The sequence below is a fragment of the Anarhichas minor genome, unplaced genomic scaffold (genome assembly GCF_050575085.1).
Source record: "Anarhichas minor isolate MPS153535 unplaced genomic scaffold, ASM5057508v1 ptg000026l, whole genome shotgun sequence".
In the NCBI taxonomy this organism is placed as follows: domain Eukaryota; kingdom Metazoa; phylum Chordata; class Actinopteri; order Perciformes; family Anarhichadidae; genus Anarhichas; species Anarhichas minor.
In genome coordinates, this window is record NW_027466472.1 from 14274877 (window position 1) to 14302171 (window position 27295).

Consider the following 27295-nt stretch of genomic DNA (forward strand, 5'->3'; position numbering starts at 1 on the left):
GTGTGTGTGTGTGTGTACGTGTGTGTGTGCATGTGTGCGTACACATACAAGATAAGGAGAAGAGGGATGTTATCTCAAGAAATAAAACACAAGCAAACCTGCACAGGTATCAGCATTGAGAGCAGAGTATTTGGGTCTTTACTGCTGTGTAGACATTAATGGATGTGTGTGTGTTTGTGTTTGTGTGTCACAATGACAGACACGGAACCAGCGAGACATTTCATGTGATACTGTGGGGTAACGGTAAAAGATGGCATTGCCCACCCTGTCATCATTCATCAGATGCTCTGATTACAGGAAGAAGCATGCAACGCCGCATCAAGGCTGAACTATGTCAGGACCAATGGGCCCTTCACTACACAGAAGGGCACGACCTCTGTGCAAGCAAAAGGGCTGACAGTTCTGATGTAGCACTGACACAAAATGTATATCATGCAACACTTTGGGAAGGACGCAATTGTCTGAAAGACACTGCTTAGATTGAAAGATCAATAATAATTTCAACTCGGTCTGGCTTAACGCCAAAACTGAAAGCAAGGAGAGGAAATGGGCACCAGGCTCTGCCTTCCAACAACTTTAAAACTGTTTGGCGTTTTTCTTTTCGTTAACAAGTCCCATGAAAAGACCAATTTGAAAACTGTCTCTCAATACCGTCAAACTACCATAAACTGTCCATGTCACTCAGGCCCAATGCCCATTTGCTAAATAAGATTTGCTATATATAAGATATATCAGGCTTTGAATATACAGGAAAAAGTCAGAAGAGCTGATACATTTATTGTAGGTTTAATGCATTTTCATGGAATGTATTGAAAAAAATATAAATGCAGAATACCACCAGCCAAGTAAGGTTAACGAGCAGTTAGCTATAACACTTTGGGGCTAATTAGCGAATGACCAACACCTGGGCCCAGTGGTCCTGTCCTCATCTTTAAAGTACTGGCTCTGCACACTTTCTGATTATACCCGCGTTCACCCTGCTATGACGTGTCAAAATGTCTGCCTATTGTGCCAATATGCCAGGAGAGGAACAAAAGAGTTTGTGCACCATCCATCTACCATCTATCCATCGTTCTGGGAACAACTGGGGCCAGAGCAACATAATGTTCTTTCACTGATTGTGAATGTCCCGTTGTAAATTCAGATTAAGCCATTTCCTTGATTGCTTTACACTGATTGCATGATAGTGCAAATCTTCTCATTATATTGCTATTTTCAGCGCCGACACGCTTCGAATTATCCAGATAAAACTTCTAAAAAAAAATCTTTGAGCTCCATTATCATCGCTATTGTTTTTCTTTCCTAATCCCCACCAGCCATTATTTTGTACCACCGCATGTTCATCAGACATTGCCTATTTTGGTTGCAACTGCAAAATATCATGCTGCTGGCATTGTGAAACCTGTTGGGAAGAAGAAAAAGACAATTGATTGTTGTGCTTACAGCAACACAGCGTTCACCAGTCAGTCTAGTGGATAAAGCCACCTACACAATCCCCTCTGCTGACACAATAGCAGACAGTGACAGATCTGTGTTGAAGGGTGATTATTTACATCAGCCAGCACAATAAATAGATTGAAAAATGTCTAAGTCCCCTGATGTTATTTAGTTGTTGTTTTAAAAAATGTAATTGGGGTGTACAAACATTTATTATAGTTAAAGAACTCTACATGTTACTGTGATTATCACCACTTCAATTACAAGAGCAATTACATGAGTTTAGAAAAATGACATTGTTTACATGGGCTCTGAGTTTGTTTTATTGCCTTAATCACAAAAGTGTTATTGTTGTAACTAGAGGAACATGTCAATGAACTGAATGTCGGCAGGGCAAAACATGCTTGACAAAGCTACACTCAACCTGCAGCCTGTAGTGGGACCCAGCTCCGTATGGACGCTGCTCCAGAGAGCAGCTCTTTGAGACAGATTCTACGGTTTGAGGCGCTTCCATGCAGATTTGTACTGAAAAAAGGAACCTTTATAATACATTCTGTGTCACTGGAACGGTACTGCACACCGTTAATTGCATAACAAAAGTGTCACTTCCTCCAGAGATGCTGCTGTGTGAAATATTCAGCCCAGGCAATTCAAGCAGAGAGATGGCAACATATTGCTCCAAGATGAAGATTTTCTGCTCCTAATTTAAACCACATTGATTTTTTTTATCAGGTGCCTGTTTATTGAGTTTCAAGGAACTGGAAATGAGAAATCCCAACATCCCAGCTGAGTGCCACTCAGGTCCAAGCTTTGAAGTCGCCCCGGCCTTAATCTTATTAGATTCTTCTTAACAACTGCTGCTCACACACTCTCCCCCAAAACACATGCTCACAGAGAACTAAAAAAAAAAAAAAAAAGCTTCAATTAATATTGCAAACACAGCTCTACCTCTAAACAGGGTTCACAAGTCACAGAACAGGATCAGAGGTTTAACACCAGCTGCACCGCTCAACAAATGCAAGGTGAGACACTCATTATTTGTGTTGCATAATTACTTGATTCTGCGAGCTCTTGTTAGTACTATTAAGACGGAGCAGACACTGTTTTACATGCAAAGGAGCGCACATAAATGATTTGTTTGTTTGTGTGTGAGGCAGTTTGAAGGTGTAACGTCCTCGTGGACTGCCGGCTATTCTCTGTTCAGAATCGATGGTTCCTAATTAATTTGAGGCGAAAACTGCAGCGGTGTATTTATTGTCCAAAAAGAGACTGTTCTGTATAGTCTGGGTTTTATTCTATATGATTGTATATTTTAATTAGTTGAGAGCACGTGTTCATCCGAAATATACATACATATATACATATACGTATATATACATACATATATATATATATATATATACGTATACATACATATTGACATATCTACATATCTACATATACATATGATGAGTGTTCAATGATGTGCACTTATGTGACACATCAATACGACCTCAGCTTGCATAAAAAGCCTAATTTGTTGTTTTTTGCTTTGGGCCACACAGTTGACTTTAGATTGGTTATCAGGTTATCATTCATCCTAATGCTTTACAGTTCATTTCTTCTCCAGTAATTACTATCTTACGTTCTCTAGAAACACTGTCAAAGACTCACTCAATAACACCTAAAGGCAGAGTAATAATTACCATATTATTCCATACTGAGAGACGTACAGAAGTCTTCCTCGGGGTTTCATGGTAATGTGATGATGGGAGAGATCCATTAACAGCATTGGGGGGAAGATAAGGCCGAGTGAGCCGATTAAACCTCGAATCAACCTCATCTCACGCAGCTTAACCTTGAGACAGACTCTATTATGCTGCCCTGCCACCCTCTCGCCATATATTGTGTAACTCTGAAAACTCTGAAATCTGTCCAATTCCTGCTTAATTGCTCTCCCTGTTCCTTAATGGCTGGCTCAGCACTGCAAAAGTTTGCACAGTTACAATGAACAGCCATGGGCCTCTGCAGAGTCTTCTTAATTTGGAAGAGGGCCTAGAAATAGCAGCGGCATGTCCTCGGCCGCCAATGGCCAGAATAATGAGTCTATATCTCCCTGAGCTGAGGTCACTATCTGAGCACACGGACAAGAGCACGTCGTCCTCCTCCATCTCCTCTCCCTGATAGAAAACTGATCCGATAAAGTGACAATGAATCTACTGAATAAGGAACCCATTTTATTTTTCTCTCCTGCTGTTAAGATGACGTTTTCAAAAGTTGGAATGTTTATTTCTCTTCAGACTGTGACAGAGGCGCTGTGTTGGCTGTGAGAGGAAATCAATTCGGGAGCCTTTTCACCATCGCTGTTAATTGGACGTGCTCCGACTGTTTTTGTGTGGGATGCATTTGTGCGAGTGTGTTTATGGATTACATGTGTGTGTTGTCTTGACACCCAGCTCCTAGCCAGCACTGCCAGGTACGTTCATTAGCAGGCAGAGCTAATGATGAGCACTCAGAGCCTTCGGGAGCACAGCAGGCTTTGCGCACAAACAAGGACAACACAAGCTGAGGAACATGCTCATTCTCTATGGGGACATCCTGCAGTACAAGAGGAATTATGAAGCAATGAGGCAAAAGTGGTTTGTTTATGTGAAAGTTTGTCTTCGAGGCGCAAAGCGGTTTTGCCACCTCCGTCCCGCGGTGTGATTTTCAGCCAAGCTGTTAGCCAGAACGAGAGTGAATTACCCACAAAGCAGCAATTCCTTCCCGAGGGGCTGCCTACTCCTCTGTTTATGTTGGCATGCGACTAAATGAGGCTCGGCACACCCACAAGTCCAACACTGTCATTAGAGCAAACTGTTAACTGGCAAAAGTATAGTTGAAACAATGTTGTGTAGAGCTGTAAATAAAATATCCTCTTCTCATTGTTTTCAAGAGATTTTCAACAAGCTGTTAATTAACTGGTTTTCTTTAATATTAGGTCTCACTTTGCATAAATAATAGGGCTAGACCAAGGTATTTGTCACGGTTTAGGCTTTGCCCCCTGCGTTCCTGTGTCTCTGTGGCTCCGCCCCTGGTCTCCTCCCGGCTCCCTCCTGTGTCTCTGTGTCTCCTGATTGCTTTCATTCACTTCACCTGTGCTCAATCACCTGCCCCTGGCTCTTTCCTCTGTCAACCCCACAACTGCACTCATTCAACTCACCTGCCTGCAATCTACTCATCACCCCACACAAATGGACTCCCCTGCTTTCCCTGTTCTGGTTGTCAGATCGTCTTTGTTCTATTTGTCCCTGTGTGCTTCATGTTCCGGCCTTGGTCCTCCCGGTGTGCTCATCGTGTCTCCAGTGTTCATCCCTCGTGTTGTCTCTCTACGTTCCATGGTTTGTGACTTTGCCTTTCTTTGTAACTTTGCCTTTTTCTTGTTTATTACCTTTTTGGTGACCAGTAAAAGAATAATAATAATAATAATAATAATAATAATAATAATAATAATAATAATGCATTCTGTTTGTAACGCACTTAAAGACCTTGTTTTCAACTTCACCTCGTCTCCAGTGTCTGTGTCTGCACTTGAGTCTCTGGTCTGCCCCTCTGATGTGACAGTATTGGTGGAGTTTAGTGCAAGATATTGCAGTACAGAAATGCCAAACTAGGTTTGAGATCATTTACAACCAGTCATAGTATTTTTTTTTCTACGAGATAGCACTGACCTATCTATTTTTACACAGTAAAATGTCGCGCTTTATGTCATGTCAGCCAGTATATTATACCAGTATCTATAATATTAACTCTGAAATATCAATATCAGTAACTGCTCAAAAATCTGTTATCAGTCGGGCTGTAACAGGAACATTACATTATTGTGAAAAATGTAAAAAGTATTTATAAAGGTATAATGAATAAACAAAGACACAAATACTATTCAGTCAGACGCTTGTGTCAAGGAATGTACCATGTATAGCAAATGATTATACAGTAGAGTCTTGTTAGGCACTGCTCTTTGAGCGAGCTCTCATACGAGGAATAGACTGAGAACCATGTTGGACTACCGAATGGGCCTACCGTGCTGAGGCCCACAGGTAGCTGTTATTAAGTTTGCATTTTTTTTGTCACACAGTCAAAGGGCGTAGTCATTCCTATCTGTAACAGAGCCCCAAAAAAATGGAAGGAATAGCCTAAACATTCACATTGAAGATGTCACAAGACAGAAACCATCATATGTTTTTAGTGAGTGTTTATCCTCAGTTTATTAATAGCACATCCAGAGCGATGTTTGGTTAATGTGCTTTTGTGTTGTAATGGTTAATGGAGTGTACCTGTGCTATAAATCCTGTGTATTGAGGTACTAGTGAGTTTTTCCTCTAGTTATTAGGCTGTTGGCTTGGAGTGTGTTGAGTATTTAGTCATGTTTTTTCTTTGTGTAAGTAACTAGTGAGTACAACAACTTTTCAAATTGGTCCAGTATTGATCCTGCGCTGCAGCCGCAATTGCACATTGTCAATGTAACTTTGCGTCCACTAAAAGTGCTTGTTTTATACCACTGACAAACTCAGATTATTACAAGTGTCTGACATTATGGAGAGGAGAAGGGAGGTGAACCAGCTGTGAAACTTGGGAGGCCGGTGGTGTTCCTGTGGGTGCTTAGATCCTATGAGCACCACAGAGGAAGAATGCTGTAAAGAGTGAGACCTGTTGCTGCCCGACATTCAGATTTCACACTGCGACTTCTCCTCAAGTGGGATTTCGACACAATAACAAAGAGACCAGATCGAGTGAAGGGGAAGGAAAAACATATTTATTTCTCTGTAGGTTCCTTTCTATAATGTGGACACTTATAATATCAATCCGAGTCTGTCGGTGGCAAAAACCAGCACTTTTAGTGAACATTGACGCTGCACAAATACCCTTGAAGCCCATTTTGCGGCTGTCGGTTGCTGCGCTCTCGCTCAATACTGGACCATTTTCCAAAATTGTTGTTCAAATTAGTCACCAAGACACAAAAACATGAGGAAATGGGTTCCAGACTGAAAAATACCAAAGTTACCCTCTAACAAACGAAAACATGAACATTCACTCTTAGTGAAGTCAACAATAGCTTAGCACATGAGGATGCTTCTTGACACACATCATTACGGGCTGACGCCTGTTAACTCCCCAAGGAGCATCTTTATCGAATGTGCTCCCTGAATTGCACGTCTCTATTACTGTAGCTTGTATACTTCTGTGTGTTTCTTTTTATACATTTCGTCCTCCGCTTTCAACCCAATTTATATTCTTTCAACATAGTTTATTGGTTGCAGCCTTATTCTAAAATAAAATTCATTTTCCACTCTACATGCAAATTCTTATACCATTATATATATATATATTATACTTGGGTCAAGCAAGGATTGTATGAGATTGGTAGGACCCGTTCAAATACATCAAGTTAAGGCCAGTTTACTGACTAGATTGGCTGCTTAAGAATGTGGAAAGGTTCACATTATTGGAAAACAATGAAATGCAGTGTAAATTGTATTTTGAGGTGATAACAACAAAGGCTGATAACAAAATTCTGCTCAAAAAAATATGTCTACAAATAAAATGAATCTGATAAATACCAAATGGATACTGTGTAATCAAAATATTACACACTGCTAAACCTGTTTCTGAATTCCTTGGTTTGGGTACTTGAATTGTTTTTTGATTTCTCTTTTTTTTTTGACCATGTTATTGAATTGTTTGTTTATTTCTTCATGAGGCAGCTTTGGTCCTTTGTGACATGGCGTTTTGATATGAACGGGTCTTTTTTCATAGTGTATGTGTGCGTTTGCGTCCACAGTCGAGACATGTGGCAATGACTCAGCTCTGCTCCACTCCCATGGGCAGTTGCTGTTTTTAAATAATTCATCTCTGGATGTGGTGGAAGGTAAGCGGACGTCAAGCTGTCGAGCAGCTACAGAACTCAAATCTCTTTACACTCGTCTTGCTTCCAGTCACTACCTCACTCTGCCCAACGTCAATCACAAAACCCAGACAGAAGCCTCGGCTTGACTGCCAAACACTTTCTCTCAGTCCCGGTGATTAGTGACACTTCAGACAAAAACATCCTCTGCATATAATTGGAGAGCAGCGAAAACTAAGTGACTCTGTCAAAGATAAAACTGGTCACCACTGGGACATGCGGCATTGAATGTGAAAATAAATCATTGGTCACGCTTCAGCAGTTCTCTGCACAGGCAGCAGACAAGACAAGAAAAAAGCAAACTCGCCTCCCAGCAAGAAATCAGACCTGTGACTTTTAATGGAGATAAAACTGTTTAATTTATCATAAGGGAAGAATCATCTACTGACTGCTGTTCATCACCGAGGTACTACCATCCACAATTAACTCCAACTCTGAAATTGACGCCACAAATCTAACCTGAATACGAAGTAATAGTAGCTGATTATATAAACACAACTGCACACATTCCTTGCAGAGGCCTCAGGATCAGTGGAAACTGTATAATGTCATTCATTTTGCCGCCTCTGGGACTCAAGGGGAGAATTAACAATTAAAGACAACAGCATTTAAAAAGGTTACGAATTAAATATTCCACATGGCCACATGCTTGCAGGGGCTTTGAAATGTCTTCAGCATACTAATTCACGTTGCACTGTGTATTTGGTCAATATCTTGTCCTCGATTGACCTTCACTTCCTTAGCAATTCCGGCATTTTTTCCTCTATGCTAATTCTTCCAGGCGTGTGTTCATATTGGACAGATTCCTCAAATACCCGCTGAAACAGTCCTGCGTACTCCGTTGATTACTGCCTAACGGTAATTAAGGCTGTCTCTAAAACTAGTGAGAATGTCGGTTGAATACAAAAACATAACGGGAGACTAAAAAAACGTAAAGAAAAATTAAGGGAAGCGGTGGAGCCTAAGTATCATGTCAAATATTATTTTGAAACCGATCAGTTGGAAGCACATGATAGTCCTTTTTCACAGCAGATGTTTTGAATTATTGCAGGAAAAGAACAGGTGTTACTATCTAACATGACGGTGTGACAGTGATGCACAGTAACAGGACCCTGAACCTGCAGCTGCTGAATGGAATTCAGACATCAATTTACTTGTTCACACCTGCGTTTTTCCTACCCCCGAAAAAAAAAGAAAAGCAGAGGCAGCAAAGATGTTCAGGTGAAGCGCTGACGAGCATTAGCCATTTTCACATTAGCCGTTTCGTTCATGCTCACTCACCAGCTGACTAACTTCCAATCACATTCACGCTGGTGGACAGCACGGCCAATCAGACCTGACGCTTCCCACTTAGGACTCTGCTTATTCCAACACCCGTTCCTTCATTCAACATCTTCCTCATTATGTTGATTTGAAATTAAAATGTAATAGCTTTTCCTTGTCGCTGCTCGGATTCTTCGAGAGCTCCTTGTACGAGCAAAGCCTTTCCATCAAATCTCATACTGGTCATTTACTTGGCGTTTCTCTGGCTGAACTAAGCAGATGCTTGAGAAGTATCAATTCATCCGTCTCTCCGCACAACTTAACTCTTATCTCCTCCCAAGAGTAACTACGCCGATAAGCAGCAAGTGGAAGTGGTCCACTTAAAGGGTGTTGCAGCCGATAATGGCAGCTTTAGTGTCACTGAAATTATCAATTGTTCTCCCTGTTACATGAAAGCATCAGAAAAAGGCTGCAACAGCTGTTATACAGAAGGCATAACATGATTGACATAAAGTCTCGCTCACAGCCCATCCGTGTGTTTGTGTTTATTAATGGATAGATGTTAGCTAGGTAGAGTAACTGTTTTTTAGCACATGTTATTCCTCTGGCATGTTTTGGGAGTTACTGAACATCTTCAGATGCAGAGACGCATATACAGACGGGTGACAGATTAAAGGAAATAACCATTATCCATCTGATATACCTAGCCCCAAGATACCTTGATTGAATTATGGGGGCAAGTTGTTCTTTTCATAAACCTGTGACTGTGAGAGTTAACGGTATCCAACAGGTGTTTCCTTCTTTTCTCTTGAACATGTTTACATGCTTTGCTGTTCAAAAAACACATCTGTCTGACTATACCCTCTGACTGAAACGCTCTAGTCTGCTCTGATCGGTCAGCGTTTTCTGGTCTTCCGCATCTGCGCTTTTGTCTTCAAAGCGTGACTGCAGCCGAAGTTTAGCGACCTTTCTACCAGGTTACTGCATAGCTGTGACATGACAACCGTACATACATCCTGACGGCTCGTTTAAAAGGCGCAGTTTCTGAATACGGGTTGTGAGCATTTCTCCGCGGATTGAGCGCTTTGATACTTTCACATTATTTATTTAGCACCTAGACCTGCTTTATAACGAAAAAAAGAAATGGAAATCTCACTTTCTTCAGTATGGGTCATTTCATTTCTTTGCAGTGTGTATGTGGTCAAATTTAAACAAAAGCCTTTTAGACCACTTCTGGATTTTATCCAGATAGGAGACACTTGAAATGACCAGTGAGACTCCCTGTTCTGGCGACAGCACTCACTTGGACACCAGCGAGAAGGCCTCGGCACACACAGCCAGACATGGCACCAGCTTGATCTTGACGTGTTCGCCGATGGCCTGGAAATGCGCCCGCGTCACCTTCTCCAGCACCGAGGCCAGCGTGTCCACATCGCCAGTCTTTGTGCTGGGGTCTCCTCCTGCTGTGTCCAAGATGTTTCCTCCATGCACCACCAGCAGCAGCACATGCGTCTTACATTCCCTCTGCAAAAAGGGTTCAGGTAAAGAAAAAAGAGACTTAAAAGAAGGGAACATTCTGTGAGGCCACATATCAGCGAGACAAATAACTGGGTACTTCCACATGTTCTTGTCTGCTGGTGGATGAACTGAGAGGCTGTTCATAATGATCCTACCTCTGTGTCCTCCAGTCCTTCAATGCTGCTCTGAGGGACACAGCGTGGACCACCCAGCTGGTAGAGACCCTCTGTATTGGATGAGTAAAGGGTAGAAGCAGGAAGTGGCAGGAAGGAAGGAAAGAGGGAAGATAAAGAGAGAGGAAAGGGCAAAGAAAGGGTCACTGCAGGAGCCACTTTATCCAGATGCACCAAGCAAAAATGGATATTGATCGGTGAATACGGTCAATATCACGAATGCCTCTTCATTACTCTTCATTCGTACTCCAAACTGGGTGACGGGTCTATGTACCTTTAGGCTCAAATGGCATAAGCATAAGATTCAGAAGTCAATACAGACAGTAAACAGCAGGAGCGTGGTTGTTTTTCTGCTGCGGCATCTACAGCCGTCACATGCGATTGGATTTTGACCTCTTTGATGCAGAAAACAATGGACTTCTTTTCTAGAGTAAAAAAAAAAGATGAAGGGATGGGGACATTTTCATCCCAACTGTGACGACTAGAAGCATCTCTCTCTCTCTCTCTCTCTCTCTCTCTCTCTCTCTCTCTCTCTCTCTCTCTCTCTCTCTCTCTCTCTCTCTGTGCGGCTCAGCATTTCATGGGAACCTGGCCAAACTCATTACCCTCTCCGGAAGCTCCTGCAGGCTGTGTCATCCTATACCCGAGCTCTCTCCTGTCTCTCTTACTATTTGGTCTCTCCAGGCTCAAGGCAGGGCTCTGTGTTTATTTGGATTCCTCGTCTGGGACCGCCTGTCATGGGCGGCTCACACAGATTCACGCACTGTCATTTCCCTTCTACTCCGCTCCCAGCCCACAGCCTGCCTCCGACTGCCTGCTTGTCTGGAACAGCTCAGCACACACAAGGGACTCAGCACACTGCACTATTTTGGTCACAAAGTAAAAGAAATCAATGGAGGGAGGTTCTCTTTTTTTCTGAACGAGGGAGGTTGGGCAGAAAAGTTCCTCCGAAAACCTTGTTAAGAATTTTAGGGGGAAAACTGTGCGGTGGAATTTGACAGCGAGCAGATGCTGAGAAATGAAGCCAACCCGGAAGTGCCAAAAACTGCAGTTCCTCAGATGGCTGGTTCCAAAAGTGAGTCAATCCCCAGAGACCCCCATGTTAAGATGACCATCTACACATGTTTACAGCCTGGTACAAACAAAGATTTTGCAGAAGGTACATTTTTATATAACTCACTCACTTTAATCATATAAAGGCTTAAAATTAGGCATAATTAAGGGCGTGGCCGCTTTGAGTGACAGGCGGTTGCCGTACCAGGTCGATACCTCTTTGCACATCTTTTAATTAGCTTTAGAAATCTATGGATGACGTCACGGAGACTAGGTCCATATTTTATACAGTCTATGATAAAAACTCCTGTTTACTGTAAACTGCAACAATTATTAACAAGTCAAGTAATAGATTAGTTGACAAAAAATGAATCGGCAACTATTTGATAAATAATGGATTATTTAAGTAATTTCTGAAGCAAAAAACAGCCAAATATTCTTTGATTTCAGCTTCCCCAATCTGACTGTTTCTGTGTTTTATCATTGTAAACTGAATTGTTTACCACTTCTGGGAAATTTTTTTAAACTATTTTCTGATCCTTTAAAGACTAAGTAATTTATCTAATTTCTCAAAAATTATACGTGATATTTGGGGGTTAAAGTCAAGTCACATATAAATCTCATGATTTGGCCATGATGTCCGAGAATCAAGTCCAAGTCTTAAATGGTCCCATGTTATCTTTATTTTCTGCTGCTCTGCCAAACACACCTTTCCCTCCAATTGCGCAGTATGATTGGCTGCTCTCAGATATATTCAAAATATTTATATCGTCAGGAAAATGAAGAGTTAATTGAAGATGAAAATGAAGAGTTAACACAATGGGGCAATGGCCCTTTTGCCCCCCCCCCCCCCCCCCCTTCTTCTGGCGCACTTGCTCAAGCTACACCCATATTCGAACTCAACCTTGATTTTGATCTCAACTACGCGCCTGTAAAGTTTCATGACTGCACGTTGCATGGTTGTGACGATATCGAGGGGACAAAATCTGTCCTCAGACAGACACTTAAACACCGAGCAAAGTCATGAAAACCGACTCTGAGGTAGTTCCTGCTACAGTAGGTGTCTCCAGGGCCACATTTTGTCATGATGACACACACACAGACTCACAAGGTGAAAACAATACCAGTGTGACTGCCGCAGCTGGTAATCATTTTATATGGGCAGAGGGCACTTTAAGTTGAGACCAATCTTCAAGAAATAGCCATTTGATCATTTTCACACTGACAAAATCCCCTGAAACAGCATGGCATCACACTCTTGACAGAGCTTTTTTTTATTTTAGGAGGGTTGGAGCAATGCCTTAGAGCAGAAGGCTGGACTCAATTGTATTACAAGTTTCACAGACTGCAATTCCTGTGGCTGATGAGTGAAATATGATTTCTCTGGTTTGGGGGAACGGGAAACGTTGCAGCTACTTCCAATGTAGTTTAGCTTTCTGACGCTTCAAGAAACATCAAGTTTATTGATCAGGAATCACTCGTACCTCAATCTTTAAAGACAGACATTCTATTAATTAAGAGCAATAAAAAGGTACGCAATTGTTTTATCATAGAATACACAAGATAAGACAATAATAGTGTATTCAAGCACACACTCAAACACAGCCAATATGAAAAGCCCTGCATCTCACACATAGCATTGTTCGAAAAAATGTACTGGCTGCCAATCTGCAGCAAACAGCTGCGTTCAGCAGATTGTAGGATAAACAGTCGGAGGAAATAGCAGAGCTTCGCTCACCTCATCATTTGTGAGAGCAGCACACATGCTGAGCTGCTCGTGAATCCAACGATAAGTAAGACATTTGTCTGATATTGGAGGAAAGTGACAAAATCATCTTTTTGTTTGGCTCGGCTCAGTGGTATAGACCGGCTTAGTGCGGTTACGGGGCCAATTTCCGTTTTGACAATTCTAACAATCCGTCGGCTTTTCTTTTTTTCTTTCTCTGAGCATCCTCTCAGAGGTCTGAGTCCTGCCAGTCAAGATGTACTTCATGAAGCTTAGAGGTATTTAGCAACTCTTGGTCTGCGCTCATTCTCCCCCAACAAACGACCTAACCTAGAAAACTCCTTGTGGAAAGTGAACAACAATGCCGTAGTTCAGCAGCAACCGTGGCCATTTCCAGTGGCTTAAAGCCCAGTCAGGCGCACACTCACTGCAGGTACACACAGTGCATCCGTTATCATACTGCAGTCTGAGATATTCCTTGACTTGTGTTCGAGGGAGAGGAAGAGAAAATTGACCCCAGACAGAGGGTTGTGAAGATGAAAGGGCTCGACAGAGAAGTCTACTAGAGCCGAATGAGAGAGGATGAAATATTGATCTGTTGATCCAGGTTTATACCCTCTTGTTTGTCATTTTGTCTGCGCAACATTAATATAAATTGTAATTTTCCCATAAAACTTGGGGATGTCTCTTCTTTTCTCCAGCATGCAAAGTATTTTTTTTCTGTTTCCTCTCAGGTCTTGACCACTTTTATCACCATCACATACGGGAGACGGCAGATGGGAGACAACAAGAGCAGGGGAATGAGAGGGAGATGCAAAAAATATTACATTCATCATCGGGAAGATTGACTTCCAGACGACAGATTTGTATCTAATTTGTTTCTTTGTAAACATGGGGAAAAGTGTACAATGAAGAACAAAACCAGCTGTGGTGTTGAGGAGGAGCACCCTTTGACCTTTGTCATTCATTCAATTAACATGATGACATGGAACGATAGAGATAGCATGAGGTTGTTATTTTTTCTGTTTTTCAGCTGACTGCTGCTGCTGGAAATATTGCTGATGAAAGAAGTGAGACTGAACCCGAACAGTGAAGATACAAACCATAAAAAACAAAACAAATAACTAAAATAAGCTAAACCGCTTCATGGAGCAGGTTTACACATTATTAAGTTTAAGTTAAGTTAATTTACTCCCAAACAACTGAGAGATTTCCTTCATAGGGTGACGATATGGTGAACGCTACCACACACAAAAGTGCAATGATTGATTAATAGGTAAATCTAAAAAGCTTCATGCTAATTGTGTTTTTTGCTCACTACTCTCATGAGGAAATAAGAATAACTTAAAGACAAATCTTCTGCATGAGCACATCTTTATCAGCAGTGTACAGTTAACACTAGAAATGCTTGATGTCCATGGAAGGATTTTTTTATTTCTATTTTTTAAAAGATAATAACAGAGTGGAATATTCACCTTCATCTGACAAAGGTACCCAGTCCGAATAAGACCGAGGACATCGCCATTGCCATGAGAGTTTTTCTGATAGAAATATGAGTGAAGAAATATTTTTGTATGACAGTAAGATGCTAGGGAAAAGAAATGTGGAGAGGTCATGTATCACTTGATTTAAAAGGGTGTGCTGTTAAGTAGCAACAGGTTAGGGTGCTTGTTTGGAGGTATGCTGCCTCCTGACCCCTGGTACGGCGCACGCCTGCTAACAAGCTCAGCCATCTGCTCACTGCTGTTGGAGTCAGGGTCTGTCGTGTTGCCCTACTGCGAAAAGACCCCGGGAGACGCCACCATCTCCACTGCATGACAAACCGGCTGGCTGACCCATACACACACACACACACACACACACACACACACACACACACGCACACCATGAGGCGATGCAGCACATGAACTCAAAGACACATACGTTTTTAGACGCATGCACACACAGTCTATCCCTAACAGGTCCCAGCTGCTCCCTGTCTATATGTTGCAACAAACACTCCCACACTCCCACACACACACACCCACATACACACACAGTATATATATATATATATACATACATATACACTGTGTGGAAGGCTGGATACCTAGAACCGGGGACATGCTGATCTGACATTCACCAAAAACACTGGATCGCACATATTGACAAATATACCCCGAAATGTCACATGAATAATTGATAGAAGTGGTAGCAAGAGCTCTCGGAAGATATTTTACACTAAAGGGAGAGAGAAAAAGAGAAGACGATGAATATAATTGGTATGGTATTTTTTATCAGGCAAATGGGCAAACACTCAATGTTTTGGTATCGGTTTTGGAAAAGAAAAACTCTTCAAATCAAGTCAATTCTATCTATATAGCCCAAGGTCACGTTTGTATCAGATGGCTTTATAATTTGTAAAACTTATGACCAACTAAATTCTGAGATGCTTGATTCGTATGAGGAAAACTGCACAAACTCCTTTAACGTGACATCTATTGCACTTCTGTCCATGCTGGGAGAGGTATCCCTCCTCTGTTGCTCTCCCTAAGGCAGGGGTGTCAAACATACGGCCCGCGGGCCAGATTCGGCCCGCCACGTCATTTTATGTGGCCCGCGAATCCGTCAGATTAAAAAAATAAAAATAAATAAAAGAATTAATAATAATTTAAAGTTAGACTTCTTATTTTTATTAATATTATGAACTCACTACATAAGCCCCCGTTGTTCCAGGCTGGGTTATAGAGCTTCTGAGAGGGACACGCACCTGGAGTCCTGGTGGGAAAACTACAACGGTGAAGGAGCGCGTGGTAAAGTCAAAGACATGGCTTTGAGAAATGTTACTTGTAACCTCTTATGTACAGTCTATGCTTGTATGCGTCTATGCTGATCACAGCTGTGTCTATTAGTATGGGATTTACATATTCTAGGCAAAATAATAATGTTAGTTTCTGATAATATGTGCTTGGTATGTCTAATAATCTTGTTTACATTTGGAAACCAGACTGTATTTATAATGATTTCTCATTTTTCGGTTTGTATTGCCCGTCTTAAAATGATTTCAACAGGTAAAAAGGACTGGGTGGACTACCATCTGTCTGATATAACTGATTAAATAAATCAAGTCATTTTGAGACATAAATAACCTTATTATGAAATGACCACATGGTCAAGTATATTTTTGTATACTCCTGTGTCTTCAATAAATGAAAAGTACTGAGTGTTTTCTCTTTTTTTGTTCAGAACTTAAAAGCAAAATGAATACAACAGTCTCAAGTGAACTTATAGAAAGGAAAAAATATATGGTCCTGGCCAAGGGGACAGCAGATCAAAAACATCTGATAAATGCATTTTACAGGACAGGTGGCAACATTAAGGCCCATCATGATGATTTAGTCTGAATCTACTGCATGTTAATCGTATGGCCTACATAACCTCACTGATAATTATATCATTGGTTATAGTAACTGAGGTTAGCTTTAGTTTAGAGCAGTGGTCCCCAACCACCGGTACCGGGCCGCACAGGAAGAATAAATATATTATTTCCGTTTTATTGATTATCAGAGTCTGAAGGAAGTTTTATTTTGAAAAATGACCGGATTCTCTCGCAATTTCATCCGCCTGTGCCTCTTGACACATGTCAAGACGCTTTGTCTCGGTCACAACTCTGCTGGTGTTTTGGATTAAAATCGAGGCTGAATATCCTGAGATCGCCACTACAGCACTGTAGTGCAGAGTGTTGTTCTGCAGTGACGGCAATCAAAACTAAATGACGGAGTAGACTGGACATCAGGAACACACTTCGGGTGTCATTGTCTCCCGTTACCCCCAGATGGGACCGTCTCGTTGCAGAGAGACAAGCTCAGGGCTCCCTCTGATTCAGCGTTATTGTGAGTTGTATTTATTTATGCATTTTATATTTGTTTTCATGCCGATCGTATCATTTTATTTCGTCGTGTTTTTCCGCCACACCTTGAAAGTATTGTCTTACATGAAACCGGGCCGTGGTGCAAAAAAGGTTGGGGACCCCTGGGTTAGAGTATCAGGTGCACCTCGGTTGGCAGTGCAGATTGTCTGGGGAGGGACAACAGCACAGCCTGAATATACAGCCGACATGTCGAAAAAAGTCATAGCAGTAAAAGGTAAATTTTCTTCCAATCAGAGCAGTGAAATGTGCCACCCAAACAAAAAATTATTTATAGAAAGACTTATTATTATTATTTGTCTTAACTATTATCCACCAAATAATTCAGTTCAGAACAGTTTCAAGGTCTTAAATCCATCAATTGCCTAATTCCCAAACTCAGGTGCAGGTGAGATTTGGGTGTGGCTATAGTTACCACAGTACACAGGATGCAACATATTAGCATTTGAATATGAATTTGCAAACATAGACAGCTTAACAATGTTAAAAGGATCATTTGAGGAGTTACTTGCAACAGCTTAAACTTTTATTGTGACTTGTTGCATGTATGATTTAAAATATCTGCGAAGCAATAGACAAAATTATTTTTTTTAACATACAGTGTTGTACCATTACTGCTAATGGGTCATAATGTGTGGAGTTTTGTGAAAACTGTGCCATGGAAAACATGATGAACGCTGGACTAGCAAATAGTGAATTCATAAAAGGAGACATTATCTGCCTTTGAGAATGGAACAGAATAGAATAGAATAGAATGCTGGATGGAACTGGAACACAGCAGAGTTCTGGAATAAATTAGAATGTTGAGGTGTCATCTTGTGGATGAAGCCCGGTGCTCCACAGAGGACAGCTGGACAGCTCTGAGGTAAGCCACAGGCAAAACCACTCGTCACAATTTCTAGCAAAGTATTTTATTTTATTTTATTGGTCAGGCTTCCTGGGGAGCTCCCTGTTGATGTGAAGGTCTATCATCTGGCAAATTGGCAGATGAACTTGCAAGCTTTTCAACCTCACTTCAGGCTTCCGTTGTCCGATGTAGGCTGCTGTGGTGAGATACTGGCACCAAACTCCTGTCGTGTAAACCAGCAGCATATCTGACCTGTAACTTTGGATTCAGAGTAGACTTTGACTGCTACCACGTTTCATAATTTGGCTCAGGATGTTTGGTGCCACCATGATGATTTTAGGATTACCAAATCCCTCCTTGAATATCAAATTGTTAACATTGATTATTTAGTGATTTATATTTATGATGTAATGTAATGTAATTATTTACTGAGAGTTAAGGACAGTAAAACTTAGAGAGCTTTGCGTAGAGGAGGGATATTTTGAAATGTAGTATTTATAATCATACAGTTGTAAATTAATTAACAAACTGTGTAAAATGTTGGGATTTACTCTAACCTCCTACATTAGGACAGTGTTCTCATTCTCTCACTCTCTGTGCTTTCTCTCCTCACAGGTTTCTATGGATCATCGTTATATCTGGACACTGGTCGTGCCTCTAACGTAGTTGTGACATATGCAAGAGTAATATCCCTGGTTGTCCTGATCGTGACAGTGAGCGTGAACTGTCGGGGAGAGGCAGTCACGTATCTTGCCGACACACTGACTCGCTCTCGAGGAAATACTCTCGGGAGATACAGTCGATTTCCCATACCTCCTCAGTCGGGGAGATACGCGACTGTATTGACGCTGACCGTCTCTTGTGTCGGTGAGAGTCCTGCACGGTGACATGTCGCTTGTGTTGGGCTGCTGTTTCAGTAGTATCAAAGGGGATGGCCAGTCTTCAAATCATGTGCCAACATGCGTTAGCGGTACTTCCGGTGTCCGATGTAGGCTGCTGTGGTAAGATACTGGCACCAAACTCCTGTCGTGTAAACCAGCAGCATATCTGACCTGTAACTTTGGATTCAGAATAGACTTTGTCCGTTAGCACTTTTCATAATTTGGCTCAGGATGTTTGGTGCCACCATGATGATTTTAGGATTACCAAATCCCTCCTTGAATATCAAATTGTTAGCATTGATTATTTAGTGATTTATATTTATGATGTAATGTAATGTAATTATTTACTGAGAGTTAAGGACAGTAAAACTTAGAGAGCTTTGCGTAAAGGAGGGATATTTTGAAATGTAGTATTTATAATTATACAGTTGTAAATTAATTAACTATGTAAAGTTTGGGGATTTACTCTAACTTCCTACATTAGGAGAGTCTTGTTATGCTCTCATTCTCTCACACATCTCTGTGACTCTCGCTCTCTGGCTCCTACTCTATCAGCTGACAGTGGGCGATTTCGCCATGGCCTCCCTCAGCCAATCATATATTTCCCATCAAACTTTAAAGACCTGTTCTCTTCTGTGCAGTCAGCTGTCATTTCAGTACAAACCGATGTGACCCTCCTCCCCATTCATCATCGCATGTCGACATGCCGACATGTCGAAAAAAGTCATAGCAGTAAAAGGTAAATTGTGTAATCTTTTCTTCCAATCAGAGCAGTGAAATGTGCCACCCAAACAAAAAGTTATTTATAGAAAGACTTATTATTATTATTTGTCTTAACTATTATCCACCAAATAATTCAGTTCAGAACAGTTTCAAGGTCTTAAATCCATCAATTGCCTAATTCCCAAACTCAGGTGCAGGTGAGATTTGGGTGTGGCTATAGTTACCACAGTACACAGGATGCAACATATTAGCGTTTGAATATGAATTTGCAAACATAGACAGCTTAACAATGTTAAAAGGATCATTTGTGGAGTTACTTGCAACAGCTTAAACTTTTGTTGTGACTTGTTGCATGTATGATTTAAAATATCTGCGAAGCAATAGACAAAATTATTTTTTTTAACATACAGTGTTGTACCATTACTGCTAATGGGTCATAATGTGTGGAGTTTTGTGAAAACTGTGCCATGGAAAACATGATGAACGCTGGACTAGCAAATAGTGAATTCATAAAAGGAGACATTATCTGCCTTTGAGAATGGAACAGAATAGAATAGAATAGAATGCTGGATGGAACTGGAACACAGCAGAGTTCTGGAATAAATTAGAATGTTGAGGTGCGATCTTGTGGATGAAGCCCGGTGCTCCACAGAGGACAGCTGGACAGCTCTGAGGTAAGCCACAGGCAAAACCACTCGTCACAATTTCTAGTAAAGTATTTTATTTTATTGGTCAGGCTTCCTGGGGAGCTCCCTGTTGATGTGAAGGTCTATCATCTGGCAAATTGGCAGATGAACTTGCAAGCTTTTCAACTTCACTTCAGGCTTCCGTTGTCCGATGTAGGCTGCTGTGGTGAGATACTGGCACCAAACTCCTGTCGCGTAAACCAGCAGCATATCTGACCTGTAACTTTGGATTCAGAGTAGACTTTGACTGCTACCACGTTTCATAATTTGGCTCAGGATGTTTGGTGCCACCATGATGATTTTAAGATTACCAAATCCCTCCTTGAATATCAAATTGTTAACATTTATTATTTACTGAGAGTTAAGGACAGTAAAACTTAGAGCTTTGCGTAGAGGAGTGATATTTTGAAATATAGTATTTATAATCATACAGTTGTAAATGAATTAACAAACTGTGAAAAATGTTGGGATTTACTCTAACCTCCTACATTAGGACAGTGTTCTCATTCTCTCACTCTCTGTGCTTTCTCTCCTCACAGGTTTCTATGGATCATCATTATATCTGGACACTGGTCGTGCCTCTAACGTAGTTGTGACATATGCAAGAGTAATATCCCTGGTTGTCCTGATCGTGACAGTGAGCGTGAACTGTCGGGGAGAGGCAGTCACGTATCTTGCCGACACACTGACTCGCTCTCGAGGAAATACTCTCGGGAGATACAGTCGATTTCCCATACCTCCTCAGTCGGGGAGATACGCGACTGTATTGACGCTGACCGTCTCTTGTGTCGGTGAGAGTCCTGCACGGTGACATGTCGCTTGTGTTGGGCTGCTGTTTCAGTAGTATCAAAGGGGATGGCCAGTCTTCAAATCATGTGCCAACATGCGTTAGCGGTACTTCCGGTGTCCGATGTAGGCTGCTGTGGTAAGATACTGGCACCAAACTCCTGTCGTGTAAACCAGCAGCATATCTGACCTGTAACTTTGGATTCAGAATAGACTTTGTCCGTTAGCACTTTTCATAATTTGGCTCAGGATGTTTGGTGCCACCATGATGATTTTAGGATTACCAAATCCCTCCTTGAATATCAAATTGTTAGCATTGATTATTTAGTGATTTATATTTATGATGTAATGTAATGTAATTATTTACTGAGAGTTAAGGACAGTAAAACTTAGAGAGCTTTGCGTAAAGGAGGGATATTTTGAAATGTAGTATTTATAATTATACAGTTGTAAATTAATTAACTATGTAAAGTTTGGGGATTTACTCTAACTTCCTACATTAGGAGAGTCTTGTTATGCTCTCATTCTCTCACACATCTCTGTGACTCTCGCTCTCTGGCTCCTACTCTATCAGCTGACAGTGGGCGATTTCGCCACGGCCTCCCTCAGCCAATCATATATTTCCCATCAAACTTTAAAGACCTGTTCTCTTCTGTGCAGTCAGCTGTCATTTCAGTACAAACCGATGTGACCCTCCTCCCCATTCATCATCACATGTCGACATGCCGACATGTCGAAAAAAGTCATAGCAGTAAAAGGTAAATTGTGTAATCTTTTCTTCCAATCAGAGCAGTGAAATATGCCACCCAAACAAAAAGTTATTTATAGAAAGACTTATTATTATTATTTGTCTTAACTATTATCCACCAAATAATTCAGTTCAGAACAGTTTCAAGGTCTTAAATCCATCAATTGCCTAATTCCCAAACTCAGGTGCAGGTGAGATTTGGGTGTGGCTATAGTTACCACAGTACACAGGATGCAACATATTAGCGTTTGAATATGAATTTGCAAACATAGACAGCTTAACAATGTTAAAAGGATCATTTGTGGAGTTACTTGCAACAGCTTAAACTTTTGTTGTGACTTGTTGCATGTATGATTTAAAATATCTGCGAAGCAATAGACAAAATTATTTTTTTTAACATACAGTGTTGTACCATTACTGCTAATGGGTCATAATGTGTGGAGTTTTGTGAAAACTGTGCCATGGAAAACATGATGAACGCTGGACTAGCAAATAGTGAATTCATAAAAGGAGACATTATCTGCCTTTGAGAATGGAACAGAATAGAATAGAATAGAATGCTGGATGGAACTGGAACACAGCAGAGTTCTGGAATAAATTAGAATGTTGAGGTGCGATCTTGTGGATGAAGCCCGGTGCTCCACAGAGGACAGCTGGACAGCTCTGAGGTAAGCCACAGTCAAAACCACTCGTCAAAATTTCTAGCAAAGTATTTTATTTTATTTTATTGGTCAGGCTTCCTGGGGAGCTCCCTGTTGATGTGAAGGTCTATCATCTGGCAAATTGGCAGATGAACTTGCAAGCTTTTCAACCTCACTTCAGGCTTCCGTTGTCCGATGTAGGCTGCTGTGGTGAGATACTGGCACCAAACTCCTGTCGTGTAAACCAGCAGCATATCTGACCTGTAACTTTGGATTCAGAATAGACTTTGACTGCTACCACGTTTCATAATTTGGCTCAGGATGTTTGGTGCCACCATGATGATTTTAGGATTACCAAATCCCTCCTTGAATATCAAATTGTTAACATTGATTATTTAGTGATTTATATTTATGATGTAATGTAATGTAATTATTTACTGAGAGTTAAGGACAGTAAAACTTAGAGAGCTTTGCGTAGAGGAGGGATATTTTGAAATGTAGTATTTATAATCATACAGTTGTAAATTAATTAACTATGTAAAGTTTGGGGATTTACTCTAACTTCCTACATTAGGAGAGTCTTGTTATGCTCTCATTCTCTCACACATCTCTGTGACTCTCGCTCTCTGGCTCCTACTCTATCAGCTGACAGTGGGCGATTTCGCCACGGCCTCCCTCAGCCAATCATATATTTCCCATCAAACTTTAAAGACCTGTTCTCTTCTGTGCAGTCAGCTGTCATTTCAGTACAAACCGATGTGACCCTCCTCCCCATTCATCATCACATGTCGACATGCCGACATGTCGAAAAAAGTCATAGCAGTAAAAGGTAAATTGTGTAATCTTTTCTTCCAATCAGAGCAGTGAAATATGCCACCCAAACAAAAAGTTATTTATAGAAAGACTTATTATTATTATTTGTCTTAACTATTATCCACCAAATAATTCAGTTCAGAACAGTTTCAAGGTCTTAAATCCATCAATTGCCTAATTCCCAAACTCAGGTGCAGGTGAGATTTGGGTGTGGCTATAGTTACCACAGTACACAGGATGCAACATATTAGCATTTGAATATGAATTTGCAAACATAGACAGCTTAACAATGTTAAAAGGATCATTTGAGGAGTTACTTGCAACAGCTTAAACTTTTATTGTGACTTGTTGCATGTATGATTTAAAATATCTGCGAAGCAATAGACAAAATTATTTTTTTTAACATACAGTGTTGTACCATTACTGCTAATGGGTCATAATGTGTGGAGTTTTGTGAAAACTGTGCCATGGAAAACATGATGAACGCTGGACTAGCAAATAGTGAATTCATAAAAGGAGACATTATCTGCCTTTGAGAATGGAACAGAATAGAATAGAATAGAATGCTGGATGGAACTGGAACACAGCAGAGTTCTGGAATAAATTAGAATGTTGAGGTGCGATCTTGTGGATGAAGCCCGGTGCTCCACAGAGGACAGCTGGACAGCTCTGAGGTAAGCCACAGTCAAAACCACTCGTCAAAATTTCTAGCAAAGTATTTTATTTTATTTTATTGGTCAGGCTTCCTGGGGAGCTCCCTGTTGATGTGAAGGTCTATCATCTGGCAAATTGGCAGATGAACTTGCAAGCTTTTCAACCTCACTTCAGGCTTCCGTTGTCCGATGTAGGCTGCTGTGGTGAGATACTGGCACCAAACTCCTGTCGTGTAAACCAGCAGCATATCTGACCTGTAACTTTGGATTCAGAATAGACTTTGACTGCTACCACGTTTCATAATTTGGCTCAGGATGTTTGGTGCCACCATGATGATTTTAGGATTACCAAATCCCTCCTTGAATATCAAATTGTTAACATTGATTATTTAGTGATTTATATTTATGATGTAATGTAATGTAATTATTTACTGAGAGTTAAGGACAGTAAAACTTAGAGAGCTTTGCGTAGAGGAGGGATATTTTGAAATGTAGTATTTATAATCATACAGTTGTAAATTAATTAACTATGTAAAGTTTGGGGATTTACTCTAACTTCCTACATTAGGAGAGTCTTGTTATGCTCTCATTCTCTCACACATCTCTGTGACTCTCGCTCTCTGGCTCCTACTCTATCAGCTGACAGTGGGCGATTTCGCCACGGCCTCCCTCAGCCAATCATATATTTCCCATCAAACTTTAAAGACCTGTTCTCTTCTGTGCAGTCAGCTGTCATTTCAGTACAAACCGATGTGACCCTCCTCCCCATTCATCATCACATGTCGACATGCCGACATGTCGAAAAAAGTCATAGCAGTAAAAGGTAAATTGTGTAATCTTTTCTTCCAATCAGAGCAGTGAAATATGCCACCCAAACAAAAAGTTATTTATAGAAAGACTTATTATTATTATTTGTCTTAACTATTATCCACCAAATAATTCAGTTCAGAACAGTTTCAAGGTCTTAAATCCATCAATTGCCTAATTCCCAAACTCAGGTGCAGGTGAGATTTGGGTGTGGCTATAGTTACCACAGTACACAGGATGCAACATATTAGCATTTGAATATGAATTTGCAAACATAGACAGCTTAACAATGTTAAAAGGATCATTTGAGGAGTTACTTGCAACAGCTTAAACTTTTATTGTGACTTGTTGCATGTATGATTTAAAATATCTGCGAAGCAATAGACAAAATTATTTTTTTTAACATACAGTGTTGTACCATTACTGCTAATGGGTCATAATGTGTGGAGTTTTGTGAAAACTGTGCCATGGAAAACATGATGAACGCTGGACTAGCAAATAGTGAATTCATAAAAGGAGACATTATCTGCCTTTGAGAATGGAACAGAATAGAATAGAATAGAATGCTGGATGGAACTGGAACACAGCAGAGTTCTGGAATAAATTAGAATGTTGAGGTGCGATCTTGTGGATGAAGCCCGGTGCTCCACAGAGGACAGCTGGACAGCTCTGAGGTAAGCCACAGGCAAAACCACTCGTCACAATTTCTAGTAAAGTATTTTATTTTATTGGTCAGGCTTCCTGGGGAGCTCCCTGTTGATGTGAAGGTCTATCATCTGGCAAATTGGCAGATGAACTTGCAAGCTTTTCAACTTCACTTCAGGCTTCCGTTGTCCGATGTAGGCTGCTGTGGTGAGATACTGGCACCAAACTCCTGTCGCGTAAACCAGCAGCATATCTGACCTGTAACTTTGGATTCAGAGTAGACTTTGACTGCTACCACGTTTCATAATTTGGCTCAGGATGTTTGGTGCCACCATGATGATTTTAAGATTACCAAATCCCTCCTTGAATATCAAATTGTTAACATTTATTATTTACTGAGAGTTAAGGACAGTAAAACTTAGAGCTTTGCGTAGAGGAGTGATATTTTGAAATATAGTATTTATAATCATACAGTTGTAAATGAATTAACAAACTGTGAAAAATGTTGGGATTTACTCTAACCTCCTACATTAGGACAGTGTTCTCATTCTCTCACTCTCTGTGCTTTCTCTCCTCACAGGTTTCTATGGATCATCATTATATCTGGACACTGGTCGTGCCTCTAACGTAGTTGTGACATATGCAAGAGTAATATCCCTGGTTGTCCTGATCGTGACAGTGAGCGTGAACTGTCGGGGAGAGGCAGTCACGTATCTTGCCGACACACTGACTCGCTCTCGAGGAAATACTCTCGGGAGATACAGTCGATTTCCCATACCTCCTCAGTCGGGGAGATACGCGACTGTATTGACGCTGACCGTCTCTTGTGTCGGTGAGAGTCCTGCACGGTGACATGTCGCTTGTGTTGTGCTGCTGTTTCAGTAGTATCAAAGGGGATGGCCAGTCTTCAAATCATGTGCCAACATGCGTTAGCGGTACTTCCGGTGTCCGATGTAGGCTGCTGTGGTAAGATACTGGCACCAAACTCCTGTCGTGTAAACCAGCAGCATATCTGACCTGTAACTTTGGATTCAGAATAGACTTTGTCCGTTAGCACTTTTCATAATTTGGCTCAGGATGTTTGGTGCCACCATGATGATTTTAGGATTACCAAATCCCTCCTTGAATATCAAATTGTTAGCATTGATTATTTAGTGATTTATATTTATGATGTAATGTAATGTAATTATTTACTGAGAGTTAAGGACAGTAAAACTTAGAGAGCTTTGCGTAAAGGAGGGATATTTTGAAATGTAGTATTTATAATTATACAGTTGTAAATTAATTAACTATGTAAAGTTTGGGGATTTACTCTAACTTCCTACATTAGGAGAGTCTTGTTATGCTCTCATTCTCTCACACATCTCTGTGACTCTCGCTCTCTGGCTCCTACTCTATCAGCTGACAGTGGGCGATTTCGCCACGGCCTCCCTCAGCCAATCATATATTTCCCATCAAACTTTAAAGACCTGTTCTCTTCTGTGCAGTCAGCTGTCATTTCAGTACAAACCGATGTGACCCTCCTCCCCATTCATCATCACATGTCGACATGCCGACATGTCGAAAAAAGTCATAGCAGTAAAAGGTAAATTGTGTAATCTTTTCTTCCAATCAGAGCAGTGAAATATGCCACCCAAACAAAAAGTTATTTATAGAAAGACTTATTATTATTATTTGTCTTAACTATTATCCACCAAATAATTCAGTTCAGAACAGTTTCAAGGTCTTAAATCCATCAATTGCCTAATTCCCAAACTCAGGTGCAGGTGAGATTTGGGTGTGGCTATAGTTACCACAGTACACAGGATGCAACATATTAGCGTTTGAATATGAATTTGCAAACATAGACAGCTTAACAATGTTAAAAGGATCATTTGTGGAGTTACTTGCAACAGCTTAAACTTTTGTTGTGACTTGTTGCATGTATGATTTAAAATATCTGCGAAGCAATAGACAAAATTATTTTTTTTAACATACAGTGTTGTACCATTACTGCTAATGGGTCATAATGTGTGGAGTTTTGTGAAAACTGTGCCATGGAAAACATGATGAACGCTGGACTAGC

At 40.8% G+C, this 27295-nt stretch overlaps 1 protein-coding gene across 1 annotated transcript in view; it reads right to left on the reverse strand.

The window, feature by feature from the left end:
- Positions 1-27295, reverse strand: part of pitpnm3 (PITPNM family member 3) — a 72895-nt gene that overhangs the window by 21830 nt on the left and 23770 nt on the right. The window contains exons 4-5 of the mRNA XM_076100663.1: positions 10297-10367; positions 9927-10147 (exon numbers count right to left, since the gene is read on the reverse strand). Of these exons, the coding sequence (XP_075956778.1) occupies positions 9927-10147; positions 10297-10367 (292 nt within the window). The remainder of the gene's footprint in view (positions 1-9926; positions 10148-10296; positions 10368-27295) is intronic.